A 22,833-nucleotide genomic window follows, 5' to 3' on the forward strand; every position below is an offset into this window, starting at 1 on the left:
GGATACCCAGATGCAGTGTTTTTGGTACGGGGCTACTAAAAATCCAGGACTGGAAGCTTATAATACAGATTCGAAAAACACTCACATATAAGTAGCAGTTAAAATCAACATAATATCACTCAGCAAAAACACACAGAGAGAAGCCGGGCAGGTGGCTCACACCTGTAATTCCAGCACTTTGGGAGGCCAAGGTGGGCAGATCACCTGAGGTCAGGAGTTCAAGACCAACCTGATCAACATGGAGAAATCCCATCTCTACTAAAAATACAAAATTAGCAGAGCGTGGTGGTGCATGCCTGTAATCCAAGCTATTCAGGAGGCTGAGGCTCGAGAATCTCTTGAACCCAGGAGGCGAAGGCTGCAGTGAGCCAAGACTGTGCCACTGCACTCCAGCCTGAGTAACAAGAGTGAAACTCCGTCTCAAAAAAAAAAAAAAAAAAGTACAGGGAGAAAAGAGACAATGATAAGAACATGAGAAAGTACCAACAATACATGAAGGATAGGAGATGGTGTTTCTTTTTTTTTTTTTTTTTGAGACGGAGTCTTGCTCTGTCGCCCAGGCTGGAGTGCAATGGCCGGATCTCAGCTCACTGCAAGCTCCGCCTCCCAGGTTCACGCCATTCTCCTGCCTCAGCCTCCGGAGCAGCTGGGACTACAGGCGCCCGCCCCCATGCCTGGCTAATTTTTTTGCATTTTTTAGTAGAGACGGGGTTTCACCGTGTTAGCCAGGATGGTCTCGATCTCCTGACCTCGTGATCCGCCTGTCTAGCCTCCCAAAGTGCTGGGATTACAGGCTTGAGCCACCGCGCCCGGCCCGAGATGGTGTTTCTTTTCTCATCTAAGGTCAGTTCCTTTGCTCGAGCTGCTTACATTCTCAGGAACCCTACTGAACACATTATCTCATTTCTCTCTTCCACGGTATCCTCTCCCTCTTAATCTGGATCCTTCCTATAGGCAGATAAGCACAGTTTAGTCTCTGCTCTCTTAAAAAAAAAAAAAGTTTCCTGAATGACATATCTATTTCTAGCTGTCCCCTTAGTAAAATGTCTTAAAAGATTTGTCTGTACTCCTATCTAAGTTCTCTAGCTCTCACTCTCTCAACTACAATGTGATTTCTTTTTTTTTTTTTTTTTTGAGATGGAGTCTCGCTCTGTCACCCAGGCTGGAGTGCTGTGGCCGGATCTCAGCTCCACCTCCCGGGTTTACGCCATTCTCCTGCCTCAGTCTCCCGAGTAGCTGGGACTACAGGCGCTGCCACCTCGCCTGGCTAGTTTTTTGTAGTTTTTAGTAGAGACGGAGTTTCACCGCGTTAGCCAGGATGGTCTCGATCTCCTGACCTTGTGATCCGCCCGTTTCGGCCTCCCAAAGTGCTGGGATTACAGGCTTGAGCCACCGCGCCCGGCCATACAGTGTGATTTCTAAACTAATTACTACATGGAAATGGGTTTCCATAAAGTCACCAAAGACAATGGTGATGCTAATCCAATGATTAAAGCACTTGATTCTTTTTGACTACTCCCTCTTGGGAAACACTTTCTTTCCTCATTTTCAGGGACTCCATACTCTGCAGGTTTTCACCTTACCTTTCTCTGTATGTGTACTTCCTTAGATTCCTTTTTGTGATCATCTCTTCTATTTGGCCATTAAGTCTTAGGGTTCCTCAAGACTTAATCTTGTGACCTTTTCTTAATCTACATCTCCCCTCAAGTGAATACAGTCACTTCAATTATCACCTGTATGCAAGTAATATACACATTTATATCTTCAGCTCAGACCATCAGCTCCAAATCTGTATATCACACTAACATCTCTACTACTATATCTTAAAAGAACCTTAATTACAACATGTACAAAGGAGAATTCACATTTTCTAACCATCTGTCTAACCCCAACCTAACCAGGTCTTTTTTTGGTCCTTTCTACATAAGTGAATCATACCATAATCATTCCAGAATGCAAGTCTGGATGCCATTATTCCGGGAGTCATTCGTGATACTTCCCTCTTCCTGAACCCCTGCATAGCCAAGGTATCAACAAGCTTTGCCATTTTAATCTTTCTAATCTGCTCACCTCTCTTCATACGAACTGCCACCTATGATAGACTACTAACTGCTTCTTCTTATAAACTATTCTCTACACTAGAGTCAAAATCGTTTTTGCAAAACTTAAATATGATGCCACATTCCTACTTAAAAATTTCAGCGGCATCTCATTATACTTGAGATAAAACTAAAAGCCTTACCTTGGCACATTAGGTCCTATAGAACTTAGCTTCCTACACTTCTCTGTAGTTTTATCTTCAATCCACCACCCCATAACTTTGTGCATCTCAGTCATACTGCATTTATTCATTGTTTTTTTTTCAGACAGAGTCTTGCTTTATTACCCAGGTTGGAGAGCAGTGGCATGATCATAGCTCACTTCAACCTTGAACTCCTGGGCTCAAGCATCCTCCCTCCTCAGCCACCCCAGCATCTGGAAGTGTAGGCATGCATTACCAGGTTTGACTAATTTTTTTGTAGAGATGAGGTCTTGCTATGTTGTCCACGGAACATAATCAGGTCTGCAACTCCTGGCCTCAAATGATCCTACTGTCTTGGCTCCCAAAGCATATTTCATTTCTTGTAACTCATCATGCTCCCATATTTTCTCTCACCACTGGTCTTACAAATGCAGTTCCTTCTGCCTAGAATGTTCTTTTCCCCATCATCTATTCTACAGTTACCCTCAAATTGTGCCTACTTATTTCCTGCCCATTCTTTGAATCTCTGCTTAAATATCACTTTCTTGGAAAACCTTCTTTATATTAATCCTATATACTATACTGTATTATATATAATATATATGTGTGTATTTTGTGATTTGATTGATGTTGAGCTCTATATATTAATATGTTACTTATAGTAGGTAAATATTTAACTAGATAAATACACAAGAAAGAAAGAGAACTGAAAAGTACTCATGAAGGATGAAGGTGATTCAGAAAAGAATGGTGATCCATAAACTAAGAAAACAACTAATTTCCATAAGGCAAAAGGGTCAAGAAGAACGGAATAAACTACTATTAAAACAACTAAAAAAGGTCAAGTAGGATGAGTACTGGAAGATTATAGATGTCCTTATTGAGAAGAGCTTTCATGGAGTGATGGAAAAAGTCCAGGTGCCCTAGGTTAAGACATGCATGTGAATAGTGAATAGAGTGACAGCAAATTATTCCTTAAAGACAGCTTTCCAAAAGTTTTTAAACAGTAGCATTTACCTTTTAATATCTCTATGAATATGATGATTTTCATGTAGAAAATTGATGCCATTAGCTGCACCCTGAGCAATTTTGCATCTCATGTGCCAAGAAAGTGGTGGAGTACCATCCTTGTAAAGAAATAAACCAAATTAAAAACTAGAAAGAATAATAAAAAATCTACAGAAACTATATAACACAGAATATTTTTCTAGGCAACAACTGAAGATGATGCTATATCAATAATAATTTAGGACTACATTTTTAAGTTATTAAAAATAATCTCCAAATAAGCTCAAATGGGTGTTTACATTTCTTATTTGAAGATAAAAATATATAAAAGCATCTTCCTAGTATAGTCTTGACTGAATTTTATATTTAGGATTACCACCTAATAAAATGGCAACCCAGTTGTTGACATATCAACTGTATAATTTTCATAGAGCAGGAAAAATATGAAAGCGAATTTGGTTTAAATAATCCAGTAACAAAATGAATATTAATACTCCAGCATATAAACAAAAAGCCAAACAATCTGATGAACAAATAGCTTACCAAGCAAGAGAGTCTGTCTAGTAATGAACCATTAGGCATGTAAACATACACTAAGCAGAGGTCATCTCCATCACTTGAGAAACCAAGTAGTTCTACTAAGTTTTCATGTTGACACCTGTGACAAACAATTTTTCATGCAAAATTATTATAATAAATACTTATATAGTCAGTTGCAGGTTGGAAGTTATTCAAAGTTTTAATAGAAAAAAATAGTATGTTATATAACATTTCTAACATGATGTTTATGTTTATGTATGTTTATTGTAACTATTTATAATTTTCTGCAAATAGTTGTTAATATTAAACAACATTAGAAGTAAAATCTGGGTCCCGGAGCAGGATGGCCGAATAGGAATAGCTCCAGTCTCCAGCTCCCAGCACGGGCGACACAGAAGACGGGTAATTTCTGCATTTTCAACTGAGGTATCGGGTTCATCTCACTGGGGAGTGCCAGACAATAGGTGCTGGTCAGCTGGTGCAGCCCGATCAGCCAGAGCTGAAGCAGGGTGAGGCATCGCTTCACCTGGGAAGCGCAAGGGGGAAGGGAATCCCTTTTCCTAGCCAGGGGAACTGAGACACACAACACCTGGAAAATCGGGTAACTCCCATCCCAATACTGTGCTTTACCAAGGGTCTTAGCAAACGGCACACCAGGAGATTATATCCCACATCTGGCCGGGAGGGTCCCAACCCCCCGGAGCCTCCCTCATTGCTAGCACAGCAGTCTGAGATCTAATTGCGGAGGTTCGGGGAGGGGCACCCACCATTGCTGAGGCTTAAGTAGGTAAACAAAGCCGCCAGGAAGCTCGAACTGGGTGGAACCCACAGCAGTTCAAGGAGGCCTGCCTGTCTCTGTAGACTCCACCTCTGGGGACAGGGCACAGCTAAACAGAAAGTAGCAGAAAGCTCTGCAAATACAAATGACCCTGTCTGACAGCTTTGAAGAGAGCAGTGGATCTCCCAACATGGAGGCTGAGATCTGAGAATGGACAAACTGCCTGCTCAAGTGGGTCCCTGACCCCTGAGCAGCCTAACTGGGAGACATCCCCCACGAGGTACAGACTGACACCCCACACCTCACATGGCGGGGTACACCCCTGAGACGAAGCTTCCAGAGCAAGAATCAGACAGGATCACTCGCTGTTCAGCAATATTCTATCTTCTGCAGCCTCCACTGCTGATACCCAGGCAAACATGGTCTGGAGTAGACCTCAATCTCCAACAGACCTACAGCTGAGGGTCCTGACTGTTAGAAGGAAAACTAACAAACAGAAAGGACACCCACACCAAAACCCCATCAGTATGTCACCATCATCAAAGACCAAAGGCAGATAAAACCACAAAGATGGGGAAAAAGCAGGGCAGAAAAGCTGGAAATTCAAAATATAAGAGCGCATCCCCCCTCCAAAGGAACGCAGCTCATCGCCAACAACGGATCAAAGCTGGACGGAGAATGACTTTGACGAGTTGAGAGAAGAAGGCTTCAGTCCATCAAATTTCTCAGAGCTAAAGGAGGAATTACATACTCAGCGCAAAGAAACTAAAAATCTTGAAAAAAGAATGGAAGAATGGATAACTAGAATAATCAATTCAGAGAAGGCCATAAACGAACTGACAGAGACAAAAAACATGACACGAGAAATACGTGACAAATCCACAAGCTTCAGTAACTGACTCGATCAACTGGAAGAAAGAGTATCAGCGATTGAGGATCAAATGAATGAAATGAAGCAAGAAGAGAAACCAAAAGAAAAAAGAAGAAAAAGAAATGAACAAAGCCTTCAAGAAGTATGGGATTATGTGAAAAGACCAAATCTACATCTGATTGGGGTGCCTGAAAGTGAGGAGGAAAATGGAACCAAGTTGAAAAACACTCTGTAGGATATCATCGAGGAGAACTTCCCCAATCTAGTAAGGCAGGCCAACATTCAAATTCAGGAAATACAGAGAATGCCAAAAAGATACTCCTCGAGAAGAGCAACTCCAAGACACATAATTGTCAGATTCACCAAAGCTGAAATGAAGGAAAAAATGTTAAGGGCAGCCAGAGAGAAAGGTCAGGTTACACACAAAGGGAAGCCCATCAGACTAACAGCAGATCTCTTGGCAGAAACTCTACAAGCCAGAAGAGAGTGGGGGCCAATATTCAACATTCTTAAAGAAAAGAATTTTCAACCCAGAATTTCATATCCAGCCAAACTAAGTTTCATAAGTGAAGGAGAAATAAAATCCTTTGCAGACAAGCAAATGCTTAGAGATTTTGTCACCACCAGGCCTGCCCTACAACAGACCCTGAAGGAATCACTAAATATGGAAAGGAACAACCAGTACCAGCCATTGCAAAAACATGCCAAAATGTAAAGACCATCGAGGCTAGGAAGAAACTGCATCAACTAACAAGCAAAAAAACCAGCTAATATCACAATGACAGGATCAAATTCACACATAACAATATTAACCTTAAATGTAAATGGACTAAATGGTCCAATTAAAAGACACAGACTGGCAAATTGGATAGAGTCAAGACCCATCAGTCTGCTGTATTCAGGAGACTGATCTCACACGCAGAGACACACATAGGCTCAAAATAAAGGGATGGAGGAAGCTCTATCAAGCAAATGGAAAACAAAAAAAAGCAGGGGTTGCAATACTAGTCTCTAATAAAACAGACTTTAAACCATCAAAGATCAAAAGAGACAAAGAAGGCCATTACAGAAAGGTAAAGGGATCAATTCAACAGGAAGAGCTAACTCTCCTAAATATATATGCACCCAATACAGGAGCACCCAGATTCATAAAGCAAGTCCTTAGAGACTTACAAAGAGACTTAGACTCCCATACAATAATAATGGGAGACTTCAACACTCCACTGTCAACATTAGACAGATCAACGAGACAGAAAGTTAACAAGAATATCCAGGAATTGAACTCAGCTCTGCACCAAGCAGACCTAATAGACATCTACAGAACTCTCCACCCCAAATCAACAGAATATACATTCTTCTCAGCACCACATCACACTTATTCCAAAATTGACCACATAGTTGGAAGTAAAGCACTCCTCAGCAAATGGAAAAGAGCAAAAATTATAACAAACTATCTCTGAGACCACAGTGCAATCAAACTGGAACTCAGGACTAAGAAACTCAATCCAAACCGCTCAACTACATGGAAACTGAACAACCCACTCCTGAATGACTAATGGGTACATAACGAAATGAAGGCAGAAATAAAGATGTTCTTTGAAACCAATGAGAACAAAGATACAACATACTAGAATCTCTGGGACACATTTAAAGCAGTGTGTAGAGGGAAATTTATAGCACTAAATGCCCACAAGAGAAAGCTGGAAAGATCTAAAATTGACACCCTAACATCACAATTAAAAGAAGTAGAGAGGCAAGAGCAAGCACATTCAAAAGCTAGCAGAAGGCTAGAAATAACTAAGATCAGAGCAGAACTGAAGGAGATAGAGACACAAAAAACCCTCCAAAAAATCAATTAATCCAGGAGTTGGTTTTTTGAAAAGATCAACAAAATTGACAGACCGCTAGCAAGACTAATAAAGAAGAAAAGAGAGAGGAATCAAATAGACGCAATAAAAAATGATAAAGGGGATATCACCACCAACCCCACAGAAATACAAACTACCATCAGAGAATACTATAAATACCTCTATGCAAATAAACTAGAAAAGCTAGAAGAAATGGATAACTTCCTGGACACTTACACTCTCCCAAGACTAAACCAGGAAGAAGTTGAATCCCTGAATAGACCAATAGCAGGTTCTGAAATTGAGGCAATAATCAATAGCCTACCAACCAAAAAAAGTCCAGGACCAGATGGATTCACAGCTGAATTCTACCAGAGGTACAAGGAGGAGCTGGTACCATTCCTTCTGAACTATTCCAATCAATAGAAAAAGAGAATCCTCCCTAATTCATGTTATGAGATACCAAACTCATATTTGGTATCATCCTGATACCAAAGCCTGGCAGAGACACAACAAAAAAAGAGAATTTTAGACCAATATCCCTAATAAACATCAATGCAAAAATCCTCAATAAAATACTGGCAAACCAGATTCAGCAGCACATCAGGAAGAAATTGAATCCCTGAATAGACCAATAGCAGGCTCTGAAATTGAGGCAATAATTAATAGCCTACCAACCAAAAAGAGTCCAGGACAAGACGAATTCGCAGTTGAATTCTACCAGAGGTACAAGGAGGAGCTGGTACCATTCCTTCTGAAACTATTCCAATCAATAGAAAAAGAGGGAATCCTCCCTCACTCATTTTATGAGGCCAACATCATCCTGATACCAAAGCCTGGCAGAGACACAACAAAAAAAGAGAATTTTAGACCAATATCCCTGATAAACATCAATGCAAAAATCCTCAATAAAATACTGGCAAACAGGATCCAGCAGCACATCAAAAAGCTTATCCACCATGATCAACTGGGCTTCATCCCTGGGATGCAAGGCTGGCTCAACACACGCAAATCAATAAACATAATCCAGCATATAAACAAGAACCAAAGACAAAAACGACATGATTATCTCAATAGATGCAGGAAAGGCCTTTGACAAAATTCAACAGCCCTTCATGCGAAAAACCCTCAATAAATTCGGTATTAATGGAACGTACCTCAAAATAATAAGAGCTATTTATGACAAACCCACAGCTAATATCATACTGAATGGGCAAAAACTGGAAAAATTCCCTTTGAAAACTGGCACAAGACAGGGATGCCCTCTCTCACCACTCCTATTCAACATAGTGTTGGAAGTTCTGGCTAGGGCAATCAGGCAAGAGAAAGAAATCAAGGGTATCCAGTTAGGAAAAGAAGAAGTCAAATTGTCCCTGTTTGCAGATGACATGATTGTATATTTAGAAAACCCCATTGTCTCAGCCCCAAATCTCCTTAAGCTGATAAGCAACTTTAGCAAAGTCTCAGGATACAAAATCAATGTGCAAAAATCACAAGCATTCTTATACACCAGTAACAGACAAACAGAGAGCCAAAACAGGAATGAACTTCCATTCACAATTGCTTCAAAGAGAATCAAATACCTAGGAATCCAACTTACAAGGGATGTAAAGGACCTCTTCAAGGAGAACTACAAACCACTGCTCAGTGAAATCAAAGAGGACACAAACAAATGGAAGAACATACCATGCTCATGGATAGGAAGAATCAATATTGTGAAAATGGTCATACTGCCCAAGGTAATTTATAGATTTGATACCATCCCCATCAAGCTACCAATGACTTTCTTCACAGAATTGGAAAAAACTGTTTTAAAGTTCATATGGAACCAAAAAAGAGCCGGCATTGCCAAGACAATCCTAAGTCAAAAGAACAAAGCTGGAGGGATCACGCTACCTGACTTCAAACTATACTACAAGGCTACAATAACCAAAACAGCATGGTACTGGTACCAAAACAGAGATATAGACCAATGGAACAGAACAGAGTCCTCAGAAATAATACCACACATCTACAGCCATCTGATCTTTCACAAACCTGAGAGAAACAAGAAATGGGGAAAGGATTCCCTATTTAATAAATGGTGCTGGGAAAATTGGCTAGCCATAAGTAGAAAGCTGAAACTGGATCCTTTCCTTACTCCTTATATGAAAATTAATTCAAGATGGATTAGAGACTTAAATGTTAGACCTAATACCATAAAAACCCTAGAAGAAAACCTAGGTAATACCATTCAGGACATAGGCATGGGCAAGGACTTCATGTCTAAAACACCAAAAGCAATGGCAACAAAAGCCAAAATTGACAAATGGGATTTAATTAAACTAAAGAGCTTCGGCACAGCAAAAGAAACTACCATCAGAGTGAACAGGCAACCTACAGAATGGGAGAAAAGTTTTGTAATCTACTCATCTGACAAAGGGCTATGATCCAGAACCTACAAAGAACTCAAACAAATTTACAAGAAAAAACAAACAACCCCATCAAAAAGTGGGCAAAGGATATGAATAGACAATTCTCAAAAGAAGACATTCATACAGCCAACAGACACATGAAAAAATGGTTATCATCACTAGCCGTCAGAGAAATGCAAATCAAAATCACAATGAGATACCATCTCACACCAGTTAGAATGGCAAGTATTAAAAAGTCAGGAAACAACAGGTGCTGGAGAGGCTGTGGAGAAACAGGAACACTTTTACACTGTTGGTGGGATTGTAAACTAGTTCAACCATTGTGGAAAACAGTATGGCGATTCCTCAAGGATCTAGAACTAGAAATACCATTTGACCCAGCCATCCCATTACTGGATATATACCCAAAGGATTATAAATTATGCTGCTATAAAGACACATGCACACATATGTTTACTGCGGCACTATTCACAATAGCAAAGACTTGGAATCAACCCAAATGTCCATCAGTGACAGACTGGATTAAGAAGATGTTTCACATATACGCCATGGAATACTATGCAGCCATAAAAAAGGATGAGTTTGTGTCCTTTTTTAGGGACTTGGATGCAGCTGGAAACCATCATTCTCAGCAAACTATCGCAAGAACAGAAAACCAAACACCGCATGTTCTGACTCATAGGTGGGATCTAACCAATGAGATCGCTTGGACTCGGGAAGGGGAACATCACACACCCGGGCCTATTATGGGGAGAGGGGAGGGGGGAGGGATGGCACTGGGAGTTATACCTGATGTAAATGACGGGTTGATGGGTGCAGCACACCAACATGGCACAAGTATACATATGTAACAAACCTGCATGTTGTTCACATGTACCCTAGAACTTAAAGTATAATAAAAAAAAAATAGAAGTAACATATCACTGCCCTCACTTAAATTCTAAATAGATCTAGTATGATATTTATGCCTGTAATAATTTATGCATTAAATGTTTAACCCAACTTGAAAGGCTAAAATGAAGAACTACTTAATAATTCTCTAAAGGTTAATAAAAGTAAAGACAACATTAACAAAAAAAAAAAAAAAAAAGAAGTAAAATCTATTTTCTTTTCTTTTTTTTTTTTTTTTCTGGAGACAGGGTCTAACTTTGTTGCCCAGGCTGGAGTGCAGTGGTGCAATCATAGCTCCCTGTGGCCTCGACCATCTGGACTCAAGTGATCCTTCTGCGTCATCCTCCCAAGTAGCTTGGACTACTGGTACATACCACACTCAGCTACTTTTTAAGCTTTTTTGTAGAGATGAGGTCTCACTGTGTGTTTCCCAGGCTGGTCTCAAACTGCTGGCCTCAAGCGATCCTACCACCTTGGCCTCCCAAAGTATTGGGATTACAGGCATGAGCCACTACACCTGGCCAAACCTTTCTATTTTACAGTAAAAGCTAAATAATTCAGATTATTAGAACTTGTGATAAGTTTGGTTAAGGACTAGGCTGATGTTCACTTTCTTTAGCCCAATATTCAATGATGGCACAAATAAATTTCAAGAAGTCCATTGAATTTTTATGCTAATACTGTCAAGAATTTTCTAACAAACTCAAAGCACTGATTTACAGACATGATCTTGAATCACATCTAACTTACATGTTTTTGATCTTTAATCACACTGGATTATTTATAACCTAATTTGAGTGTCTTTATGTACTTGAGAATAATAAAACTAAAGAGACCTACGATATAATAAAGCGGCAGGCATCTGTGTTAAGATGAAAGAACACAGGGCTCAGAGTTATACATCCTAAATTTAAAGTCTAGCTCTGCCCCCTCCTGGATACCTGACCTATGGCAAGTTAACAGCCTTACTGAGCCTCAGCTCCCTTATCAGCTAAATGCAGAAAATAGTACCTATTATGTAATATGGATGCTGAGACAATTAAATGAGAAAATGTAAACATGACAGCCTAGAAACATATCTGGCACATGATAAGTGTTTTATTATTTAAGTGCTTATTCATTTTGTTCATTCAAAATTATCCACAATTCTAGCAGTTCATTATATCAAATATGACTTCTTCTATTCTCATAAATATTTTAAGAAGCGCAAATTAAAGCAATAAGTGTTCCATTTTCCACCAAATTGGCATATTTTAAACATGAGTAGTTAACATTTGCTGAGTTTATACTATATACGAGGCATTGTGGCAAGTGATTTACCTGCTTTATTTAATCCTCACAATAACTTAAGTAAGTACTATTATCCTATTTTATAGATGAGAAAATTAACGAATAGAAAGTTAAGAAACTTGGCCAAGATCATTCTGCTAGTAAGGTCCAGAGATTGGCACTTACTAAAAAATAGTAATAATAAGCTGGGCGTGGTGGCTCACGCCTGTAATCCCAGCACTTTGGGAGGCCGAAGTAGGTGGATCACGAGGTCAGGAGATCAACACCATCCTGGCTAACATGGTGAAACGCCGCCTCTACTAAAAATACAAAACGAAATTAGCCGGGCTTGGTGGCGAGCGCCTGTAGTCCCAGCTACTCAGGAGGCTGAGGCAGGAGAATGGTGTGAACTCGGGACAGCGAGCTTGCAGTGAGCCGAGATTGCTCCACTGCACTCCAGCCTGGGCGACAGAGCCAGATTCCATCTAAAAAAAAAAAAAAAAAAAAAACAAAAAAAAACCGTAATGATATTAAATGAAGATAAGGAACCAGTAAAGTTTGAAATTGTAATGCACTGCTGGTAGTAATATAAGTTTGTTTGTTTATTTATTTATTTATTTATTTTTGAGACGGAGTCTCACTTTCTCCCCCAGGCTGGAGTGCCGTGGCGCGATCTGGCTCACCGCAAGCTCCGCTTCCTACGTTCACGCCATTCTCCTGCCTCAGCCTCCCGAATACCTGGGACTACAGACGCCCGCCACCTCGCCTGGCTAGTTTTTTGTATTTTTAGTAGAGACGGGGTTTCACCGTGTTAGCCAGGATGGTCTCGATCTGCTGACCTTGTGATCCGCCCGCCTCGGCCTCCCAAAGTGCTGGGATTACAGACGTGAGCCACCACGCCTGGCGCTGGTAGTAATACAAATTACTGAAACCTATCTCAAAAGCCATTTGAATGTTTGAATGTGTATTTAGAAAGTCTTTAAAAAGTTCATGCATTCCGACCCAGTAATTCTTTTTCTAGGACTTTACCCTAGATGATAAAGTAAGTATAACTGCATTTAAAGATTTATATGCAAAGAACTTTAAAGAAGCTTTATTTTTAATACTGAAAATTAGAAACAAATATAGCTATGGTTAAATAAAATATGATTCTCACATATTCTAGAATGCTGTACAATAATTTAAAATGTTTTCAAATTATTTTTAATGACATGGGAAAATACTACACACACATCATGAAGCAAGTATATAAAAATATTAGCAGTGGTTATCTCTGAGTGATGTATTTGAGAGATGGTTTGTATTATTATTATTAAGTTCCAGGACACATGTACAGAACGTGCAGGTTTGTTAAATATGTAAACATGTGCCATGGTAGTTTGCTGCACCTATCAACCCATCACCTAGGTATTTAAGCACTGCATGCATATGGTTTTGTATATTTTAAAAATATTTTCCTGTATTTTCCAGATTATCTACTGTGAACAAGTTAATTTTAGAACTGCACAGTAGGGGTAGAAGTGGAGAAAACAAATCCTAAAAACAAAAAGTTTGATCTTTTTTCAGTGTGTATCATTTTTACCATGCATAAGTCAATTCTAGTCTATTCTTCTTACTTGAGGTTAAGTAACTATGATTGGTGATTTACAGCAGTGGGTTTAACGGGTATAATTTGGTAAATCCTATTAGGATTCAGATCAAAAGTTCAGGCTCTGCAATCAAACAGATCGGGATTTCAATCCCATCTCTAACACTTACTGGCTACGTGATCTTGGACAAGCTATTTAATGTTTCTAAATCTCAGTTAACAAACAAAATGGGCAGTTGTAACAGTTGTAAAGGTTAGATAGACAATGCACATAAAGTACATAGCACAATGTCTGGAATGCTGTACACACTCAAATATCAATCACTATTAATTACTATAATAATTAGAATTAGTTCTCTTGTTGTCCCATTTCTTTAATGTTGTAGGAGATGCTGTAGGCAAAACAGGGGCGGGGAGATCAACACCTGTTTTCATATGACCTCAGTTTATAAATGCTAGTGTTTAAATGTGTCCCCAAAAGTTCAAGTTCATGTGTTAGAAACTTAATATACCCATTGCAACAGGGTTGAGAGGTGGGACCTTTAAAGGGCAGTTGTTGTCCCTCCTACCTTTCCTGATGATGTCCAACAATTTTCCAGCACACAGGGTCAATGCTGAGAAGGCAGATAACATGACTAATTATTACAGTAATTAATAGTTGGTCATGAGGGCTCTAGTTGCTTTATAGGTGCTACTTTATATATAAAGTATATATATCTTCAGATATATATGTGGATACTATGTGGAGCAGGGCTTCTCAACTTTAGTTTGTGAATCTCCCAAAATTGTATGTATGATTGTGTGTATATGTACATAACTACATTTTTCTAGGGGTAGGGTCCATAGCATTCAACAGATTTTTAAATTTTAAGAACTACTATGTAGAATGATGTTTATTTAAAGTATATCTGCCTTCAGATAACAGCACATAGAGTAAATGCTTATCTTTACAGATAACATGACTCTAGTTGCTTTATAGATGCTACTTTATATATTCTGTAGATAGTTTTTTAAAGTATCTCTACAATTGATCTCTCATGAATTCTGGAAGTAGAAAACATGATAATGAAGGACATGATAGTAAAATTCCACATAATCTTGTTGTGACTTAAAATAATGACTGCAGTCAAGCGCAGTGGCTCCTGCCTGTAATCCCAGCACTTTGGGAGGCTGAGGCAGGCAGATCACGAGGTCAGGAGATCGAGACCATCCTGGCTAACACCGTGAAACCCCGCCTCTACTAAAAATACAAAAAAAATAGCCAGGCATGATGGCACATGCCTGTAGTCCCAGCTACTCGGGAGGCTGAGGCAGGAGAATCGCTTGAACCTGGGAGGCAGAGGTTGCAGTGAGCCGAGATGGCGCCACTGCACTCCAGCTTGGGTGACACAGTAAGACTCCATCTCAAAATAAATAAATAAATAAAAATGACTGCTATTTAATCTCCAGGCATTAAGTATATGTAATCACAGAATTATGGAGCCAAAAGTACTTTCAATTTCTCTGAACACTTAATTTTAATTTCATATATTTGCAAACATCACTAGTTCATGGCACACTCTAGTGTGAACCAGGTTCCTTACTCCTTGTCTTTTTCCTTTCCACTACACCGCACTGCCAAATTAAGACTTACTTTGCCATTACTTTTATTTCTTGATCAAACTGCTGTTTCAGTTCTTCAGTAGTAATGTCAACCATCTGAAAAAAATAAAATATACAATGTAATACTACACAATTCTAAGGTTCCTAATGCTCAGAGGGATCAAGAGATCAGCTGGCTCATCTCCCTTTCTTTAAAACAATAAGGTATTATTCTCCCAATTCTACAGAACAACTGAGATCGAGAAATACTAGCGATTTGCTCAAGGTCCATGGCTGGTTAGTGGAATGAAAAATATTCACTGAGTTGTGGAAACAAAATGAAATAGCATGAAATTTCACTACACAAAAAATTTGAAAAAATATTCTAGGAAACAGAAAACACACGCAGTTTTAGTGCAAAATGGAAAACAAAACCTACAAAAGCCCTGCAATGTATATGACAAAGAGTGACTATCTTTATCACATACATATGCATTCTATTGATATTTTTAGGCTCTAACAAAAGGTTTAGAATATAACTAGTCAATAAGTAAAAGGTGAACACCCCAGTAGAAATGGCAACAAAGGACACAGATAAAAAAAAATTTAATGTTTTTTCTGAATGTATACTTCCTAAACTTTATTTTTAAATGGGAAAAGTAATGCAAACAAGGTGTTGTTGTTGTTGTTTTTAATAGTTTTCCTGGTATCTTACAATTTTAATCTTGATTACACATGAAGCACTATGTGGAGCAGGGCTTCTCAACTTTAGTTTGTGAATCTCCTAAAATTGTATGTATGATTGTGTGTATATGTACATAACTACATTTTTCTAGGGGTAGGGTCCATAGCATTCAACAGATTTTTAAATTTTAAGAACTACTATGTAGAATGATGTTTATTTAAAGAAAATACATACTGAAATAATGTATTTCCTAAAGATTAACTTTAAAATCTGTTATAGAGCACACTATGAAGCTACTCTTTATTCCTGAAAATATAACTTACTGCTGCAAGCTTCTTTACTGCCACAGTTGTGTTATTTACGTAGCCTTTATATACAACTCCAAATCCTCCCTCTCCCATTTTATTACCACCAACAGAAATGGGTCGTTCATCAAAGTTATTTGTGACGTTCTTCAATTCATAAAATGAAAAACTGTGAAAACCTATAATGTCAAAATAAGAAAAACATGTTTAAATTTTTAAAATTCCTTTTAATAATTCTAATATTTTCTCATTTGAAGATTTCACATGTATGTAAATATTTATGATTTTGAATTAGACAAGACGGGAGAATATAAAACCATTTCTAAAATACAAATTATAAGTTTTTCTTGAGAATTCTGTTTGGTGATCCTACCCTCTGAACACTGTAGTCACCCACCCAAAATTCTAGTCACACATTTGAGTGGGTCTAGTCTACCTACCCAAAACTCTAGTCACATATTTTATTTTAAAAAGTGACCCTTCCAAGTTATGTAAATATTTACTTATTTTTTTTTTCATAGCTTCTCTGGTTGTTTGCATATCCTATTGCCGCTAATCACTGATTAACACAATGAAGATGGTTCTTAATATATCCGGAGGAAAAAACTCACAAAAGAGCTATTGCCAGTGTGCCTGTGATTGCTGCACAAACAAAAGAACAAAAGCTTTCTTTTAAAGCACTGCTAGTCTTAATGACAAATCCATTAGTAGAAAGCACTGAAAATGTTACTTACGTGTATCACTAACTTCTAAACTTTTATTTTCTGGACTTAAGGAGTCAGGTGGCATATAGCTTTGTTCAAGATTCTGCAGAGGTGTCATCAATGTCCTGTCTTTGTCATAGAAAGGTATCTGTTTTTGTTGAACTGTTACAGCTTCTTTAGAAGGTAGTGTATTAGCAGTTTTGGGAACAGCATCTAACAAATGAAGTAAGACACAAGTGGTTTTTCAGTAATAAAAAGTGGTTGTGAAAAAGTTAAACTAGAAACTTGGTTCATTTAATATCATTCCAGTTTCTACAGGTTGGTCTTATATTCTCACAGCACACACAAGAAGCTACCTAGTAAGAATCTGTAAGTTATAATGAATATGAGTAAAGAGAGTAAGGCAGTGTTTTCAAACAGTGATCCACGAGCCACCTGAAGCACTTATTTAAGAATATAGACCTTAAACCCAATTCCAGAATTCTGAATACATTGATTTGGAACAGACCCTAGGAATCTACATGTTTAACCAGAACCTAACTGATTCTTATGCATGATAAAGGTTGAGATCCACTAGTGTGAAAGGCATCAAAGGAAGAAAAGAAAGGTTATAAGGAAGGCAACTAGACACTAACACATCAGAATATAATTTTTTAAAATTATGATCATAGAGTCCCATCAGGGTAGAAGTTGAAGATGAAAAAAAGCAAGAACTCAAAAGAATAATTACTTTCTTACAGCCTAAGCCAGATGTGTGAAGTCTTTCCTTCTAAACTTCCTATTGGCACAAAACTATCTGACTCTTAAAGCTTCTATCACCTTAGTAGCAGGGTCTACAGTGTCCTTTGTCGGTACTGCTTTTTAAAGAGTTGAGGAGTGCTGAAAGAAAGAAAGGGACTCTCAAATGTAAACTTCATCTACCATGCAGAAAAAGTAAGAGTAAGAAGAAACATTTCTATTTTGGCCATTTGTCTTTCCACCCTAATTGTGGACACCCTGGTCACAATCAGTTTACCTGGGAGCAAAAGACTCGCAGGAGCAAAAAATTCATTTTGGATTAAAAGATCCACAAGATCACCAACTGTGCAATTTGTGGTGCCCCAGTCAAACAGTAATTCAGAAGTGGGACTTTTTCCAGTTTGAAGTAATGCTTCAAATCTCCTTAAAAGTAAGTAACAAAGAAACAAAATTAGTCTATTGTCTTAGTCCATTTTGTGCTGCAATAATAGAATACCACAGACAGGGTAATTTATAAACAATAGTTAATTTGGCTCACGGTTCTGGAAGCTGGGAAGTCCAAGATCGAGAGGCTGCATCTTGTTAGGGCCTTCTTGCTACATCATCTCATGGTGGAAGGGCAGAAGGGCAAAGAGCATGCACATGTGCATGTGAGAGAGAAGGAAAAGAGAGAGAGAGAGAGAGAGAAGGAAAAACAGGGCCTAATTTACCTTTTTATCAGAAACCCACTCCCAAGATAACTAACCCACTCCTGCCATGACATCATTAATCCACTCATAAGGGCAGAGCCCTCATGACCAACTGCCCTTTAAAGGTCCCACCCCTCAACCCTGTTGCAATGGGTATATTAAGTTTCTAACACATGAACTTGAACTTTTGGGGACACATTCAAACAATAGCATTTATAAACTGAGGTCATATGAAAACAGGTGTTGATCTCCCCTGCCCCTGTTTTGCTTACAGCATCTCCTACAACATTAAAGAAATGGGACAACAAGAGAACCAGCAAGAATTACAAAGAGACAGGAAAAATAGGAGGAAAAAAGATGCCAAAGATGATGATAATAATCTACTGGGTACTTATGGGGTATTTACTTAGTGGGTTACAGGATGTACACACATGAGCATGTTCAAAGATATTATGATTATCATACGAATTTACTAGTGAAAAAGCGAGGCTTGGAGAGGTAGAGTAACAAGCCCATAGCCACACAGCCAATATGATTGATGTATCCAAGTTGAGGTCCAAATTCAGATCTCATTTGACATAAGAGTGTATTCTCAATCTACTTAGCTATATTACTTCCCACATAACTTAGGACTCTGATAGCTATATAATTTTTAATAAATCTGCCTGCTTAATGAAAGAAACAGAATACACAAAAACTTAGGAAATTATTCCTTCAATCTTAACTGTAATTCAATTAAATTGAAAAAAAATCACAAAGTCGGCTTTCATCCCATTTCTTTCCATTTCATTTCTTTAAAATTAAAAATTAGTTTTGAAAAGTTAACATTTAAAAATTTAACCAATATTGTTTTTTTCTTTTTCCTCTAAAGATTTTAAAAAATTTCAAACTCACAGAAAAGTTGAAAAAATGATAGAATGAACAACCATTCACCTAGATTCACCAATTGAATAACTGATAAAATTGTGCCATATCTGGGCTCTTGTGCATGCTCTCTTTCAATCTATGTCTGTGGGAGTGTATTTTAGAATACGGGCCAGATGTCATAGAATGAGTCTAACAGCCTAGATATATCCGACTACTTTCTCATGATTAAATTCCGATGAAACATTTTGGTAGAAATACTACATAGGTATAATGTGCCCTTCCCATTGTATCATATCCAGGGGTACGTATTGGCATTTTGTACCATTATTATTGGTGTTGAAATTTGATCACATGGTGAAGGAAGTGTACTTCAGATTTCCTCATTAAAAATGTACCCTTCCCTTTCATACTTCACAAGTAATTTGTGTACAATACTTTTTATCTATCTATTGAGGGAGTCTTGCTCTATCACTCAGGCTGGAGTGCAGTGGCATGATCATGGCTCACTGCAGCCTTCACTTCCTGGGCTCAGGTGATCCTCTCACCTCAACCTCCCAAGTAACCGGGACTACAGGTATGCACTACCACGCCCAGCTAATTTTTTGTAGAGATGGGATTTTACCGTGTTGCCCAGGCTGGTCTTGAACTCCTGGGCTCAAGCAATCTGCCCACCTCGGCCTCCTCAAGTGTTAGGATGACAGGCATGAGCCACTGTGCCCAGCCTATAATACTTTAAAATCTTGTGCATATCCTGCTCATATGCATGAGAACAACCACCTTTCACCTTATGCTTTTAGGTTCAGTGATGAGCTTGCAAGAATCAGTTACTCATTGGTGGTTACAAATAGTTATTTTTCTCATTCTACCCATTCTTTTCACAATTATTTGCAGGTATTATTCTGTAAAGAAGAGCTTTTTCTGTCACAGGAGTGAGTCTTGAAAACAGGGGGAAAAAAAAAAAAAAAGAAGAGCTTTATCTTCCTGACACCACTGCCCCAATTATCCTCCGTAAGTTTTTAACAGTAATATTAAAAAATTATCTTTAAACATTGGCTTAACACAGTTTAAACTTAAGCTTCTTTCAAGTAATTTAACATGTTCGCTTTTCTTATGAGAAACATTTCCTGCAAGGGAGCCAAGGCTATTAGGTTCTTTCCGAGGTTAATGCTGAAAATAACAAAGAGTCTTCTTTTCCTTTTGCTACCAAAGAAACATTTTGACATCGGTTTTTTTTTTTTTTTTAGAAACTGATGTTTATTTTCCATCAACCATTTTTCCATGTTGCTTAAGAGCCCGTGCAAGAACAGCTTAAGACCACTCAGTGGTTGCTCCTACCCATTCAGTGGCCTGAGCAGTGGGAGCTGCAGACCAGTCTTCCGTGGCAGGCTGAGCACTCCAGTCTTCAGTAGGGAACTGCTGAATAGGCACAGAGGGCACCTGTACACCTTCAGACCAGTCTGCAACCTCAGGCTGAGTAGCAGTGAACTCAGGAGCTGGAGCAGTCCATTCACCCTGAAATTCCTCCTTGGCCACTGCCTTTTCAGCAGCAGCCTGCTCTTCTTTTTCAATCTCTTCAGGATCTCTGTAGAAGTAGAGATCAGGCATGACCTCCCACGGGTGTTCACGGGAAATAGTGCCACGCATGCGCAGAACTTCCCGAGCCAGCCTCCACCACATCAGACCCACTGAGTGAGCTCCCTTGTTGTTGCATGGGATGGCAATGTCCACATAGCGCAGAGGAGAATCTGTGTTACACAGAGCAATGGTAGGTAGGTTAACATAAGATGCCTCCGTAAGAGGCTGGTGGTCAGCCCTGGGGTCAGTAACCACAAGAAGCCGTGGCTCCCGGAAGGCTGCCTGGATCTGGTTAGTGAAGGTTCCAGGAGTGAAGCGGCCAGCAATTGGAGTGGCTCCAGTGGCAGCAGCAAACTTCAGCACGGCCCTCTGGCCAGTATTCCTGGAGGATATAACACTGACATCAGCAGGGTTTTCAATGGCAACAATGGCACGGGCTGCCAGCAGAAGCTTCTCCCAGGTCCTCTTCAGATTTATGATGTAGATGCCATCACTTTTCCTTTTATAGATGTACTGTTCCATCCGGAAGTCAAGATTGGTGCCACCTAAGTGGGTTCCTGCTGCAAGGAACTTAAGGACATCTTCCTCCTTCATTTGCAGGACATCAAGGGCTCCGGACATTGTGAAAAGTTTCCCTGTAAGTTACGACGGGAATCCAGAACAACGCCGTATGGACCCCTCTGTAGGTAGCGCGGAAAGCTACATCGGTTTTAAATGCAATGACTGACAAAAATAAAATCTGCATGCATATTTTACACTAAATCGAGCAGAGATGAGTAAAGAGGAAAAATTGAAATTATCTGATGATAGCACTGAGAAATCCTGAATTTAAGAATTCTGTTCGCAGAAGTGTACACTTGTAAGCAGCAACTTTAAAATGTCAAATTGAAAAACTCCCAAAATACACTGTTAGAGTGCATTAGAGAGTCACACACTTTGAAGTTTAAGCTCTAGATTTTTACTAGACATTCTTATAACATTCTTATTTTCCTTCAATCTGGAAATGAGAAGTGTGAGGCAGACTGAACTTCACTTGGCTTGCCAAACTGGGAACCACAGCAAAGGTGGGAATATTGATTCTAACTCAAAAAGCTTATTTGAGAGATCACAATATTAGCCCTATTGACATATGGGAGAAAGAAGACAAAATTGCAAAAGGAACAACCAAAAAGAGGTTACTTACTACCAATGTCTCCTCCACAGTATAGGGGTTTACTTTCTAAACTGCCACATTAGACAGTACTTATACCAATTAATCATTCCATATTGTGATGTAAGAATTTAAAAATACAAAGAATTTTATCTGTTACCTTATGTGAAACTGATTGTATCTATCATCACCAGATGGTTTTTTAATAGCTACAGCTAACTTCTTCCATCCTTCTTGAGGATCAATAAAATCTGACAGCTTCCTAATCAGTCCAACATTGAGGCAGCGCACATATGTTGATGGTGTTATGGGTTTGTTCATCTTCTATTCCTAAAATATGGAAAAATCTCATTAAAATTTTATAGTACTTTTAGAGATACATCTGTAAGCTTCTACATCACACTTTGCTATATCATATGAAATGCCAGCAACTGATTATACCATAATAAAGAAACATTCCAAAGTCAAGTCATTGATACCCTAAGATGAAACTAAAATCGTAATTCATTTGTCCAATTATCCTCTAGATTTCCTTCCTTTTTCCACCTATTAATAGCAATAAAAATCGGAGGACTTTTTTCTGACATTGATATTTTCCAAGTATAATTTATAGAAAGGGGCAAAACACTTACCAGAGCAATTCTTTTTAACAGTAATATCAATAAACTATCAGAATTAGCATATTCAGAAATCAAATCTGTTAATAAAAACATTTACCTTTCAATTTAATATATGTTGCTCAATCAGTACTCATTTACGATTAAAAATTTATGTAACGTTCTTTGGTAGAAGAAAAAAAAAGTACTGAAATGAATTGTGTAGCATTAACAGATATGGTCCACCCACCCACTGTTCACATAGCTTGCTTTTCCTTGACCTCTGCACATTTTCTGAGTCCATGAGATCTGCCTGACCACAGTTCATTTGCTACTATGCCAAAACCTGTGTTTCACCACTTCAGCCACTGTCTAGACAGAATCTTTATTTCTTCAGTCCCCCTTTTCTTCTGCTACTCCACCCTGGAGAGTTGCAGCCAGGGATAAATCTAACAATTTTACTTGTACACCAGAGTTGCTGATGTGAATACAAAT

At 38.7% G+C, this 22,833-nt stretch overlaps 2 protein-coding genes across 9 annotated transcripts in view; both read right to left on the reverse strand.

Annotated features, from left to right (window-relative positions):
- Nucleotides 1-22,833, reverse strand: part of IRAK4 (interleukin 1 receptor associated kinase 4) — a 37,381-nt gene that overhangs the window by 5,811 nt on the left and 8,737 nt on the right. For 4 of the 8 annotated variants that reach the window (XM_033222360.1, XM_033222361.1, XM_033222363.1 and 1 more), the window contains 7 exons: nt 21,903-22,072; nt 17,739-17,884; nt 16,754-16,936; nt 16,038-16,198; nt 15,082-15,146; nt 3,794-3,908; nt 3,260-3,369 (listed from right to left, as the gene is read on the reverse strand). In XM_033222360.1, the coding sequence (XP_033078251.1) occupies nt 3,260-3,369; nt 3,794-3,908; nt 15,082-15,146; nt 16,038-16,198; nt 16,754-16,936; nt 17,739-17,884; nt 21,903-22,063 (941 nt within the window). In that variant the 5' untranslated portion in view covers nt 22,064-22,072. Of the gene's footprint in view, nt 1-3,259; nt 3,370-3,793; nt 3,909-15,081; nt 15,147-16,037; nt 16,199-16,753; nt 16,937-17,738; nt 17,885-17,999; nt 18,067-21,902; nt 22,073-22,833 lie in introns of all 8 variants that reach the window. The other 4 variants (XM_033222365.1, XM_033222366.1, XM_033222367.1 and 1 more) reach the window with 2 other exon arrangements.
- LOC117090260 (40S ribosomal protein SA-like) lies at nt 20,244-21,308 on the reverse strand. The gene has a single exon (XM_033222368.1). The coding sequence runs from the start codon at nt 21,211-21,213 to the stop codon at nt 20,326-20,328; it is 888 nt and encodes a 295-aa protein (XP_033078259.1). The 5' UTR covers nt 21,214-21,308; the 3' UTR covers nt 20,244-20,325.

The sequence above is a fragment of the Trachypithecus francoisi genome, unplaced genomic scaffold (genome assembly GCF_009764315.1).
Source record: "Trachypithecus francoisi isolate TF-2019V2 unplaced genomic scaffold, Tfra_2.0 Lachesis_group11, whole genome shotgun sequence".
In the NCBI taxonomy this organism is placed as follows: domain Eukaryota; kingdom Metazoa; phylum Chordata; class Mammalia; order Primates; family Cercopithecidae; genus Trachypithecus; species Trachypithecus francoisi.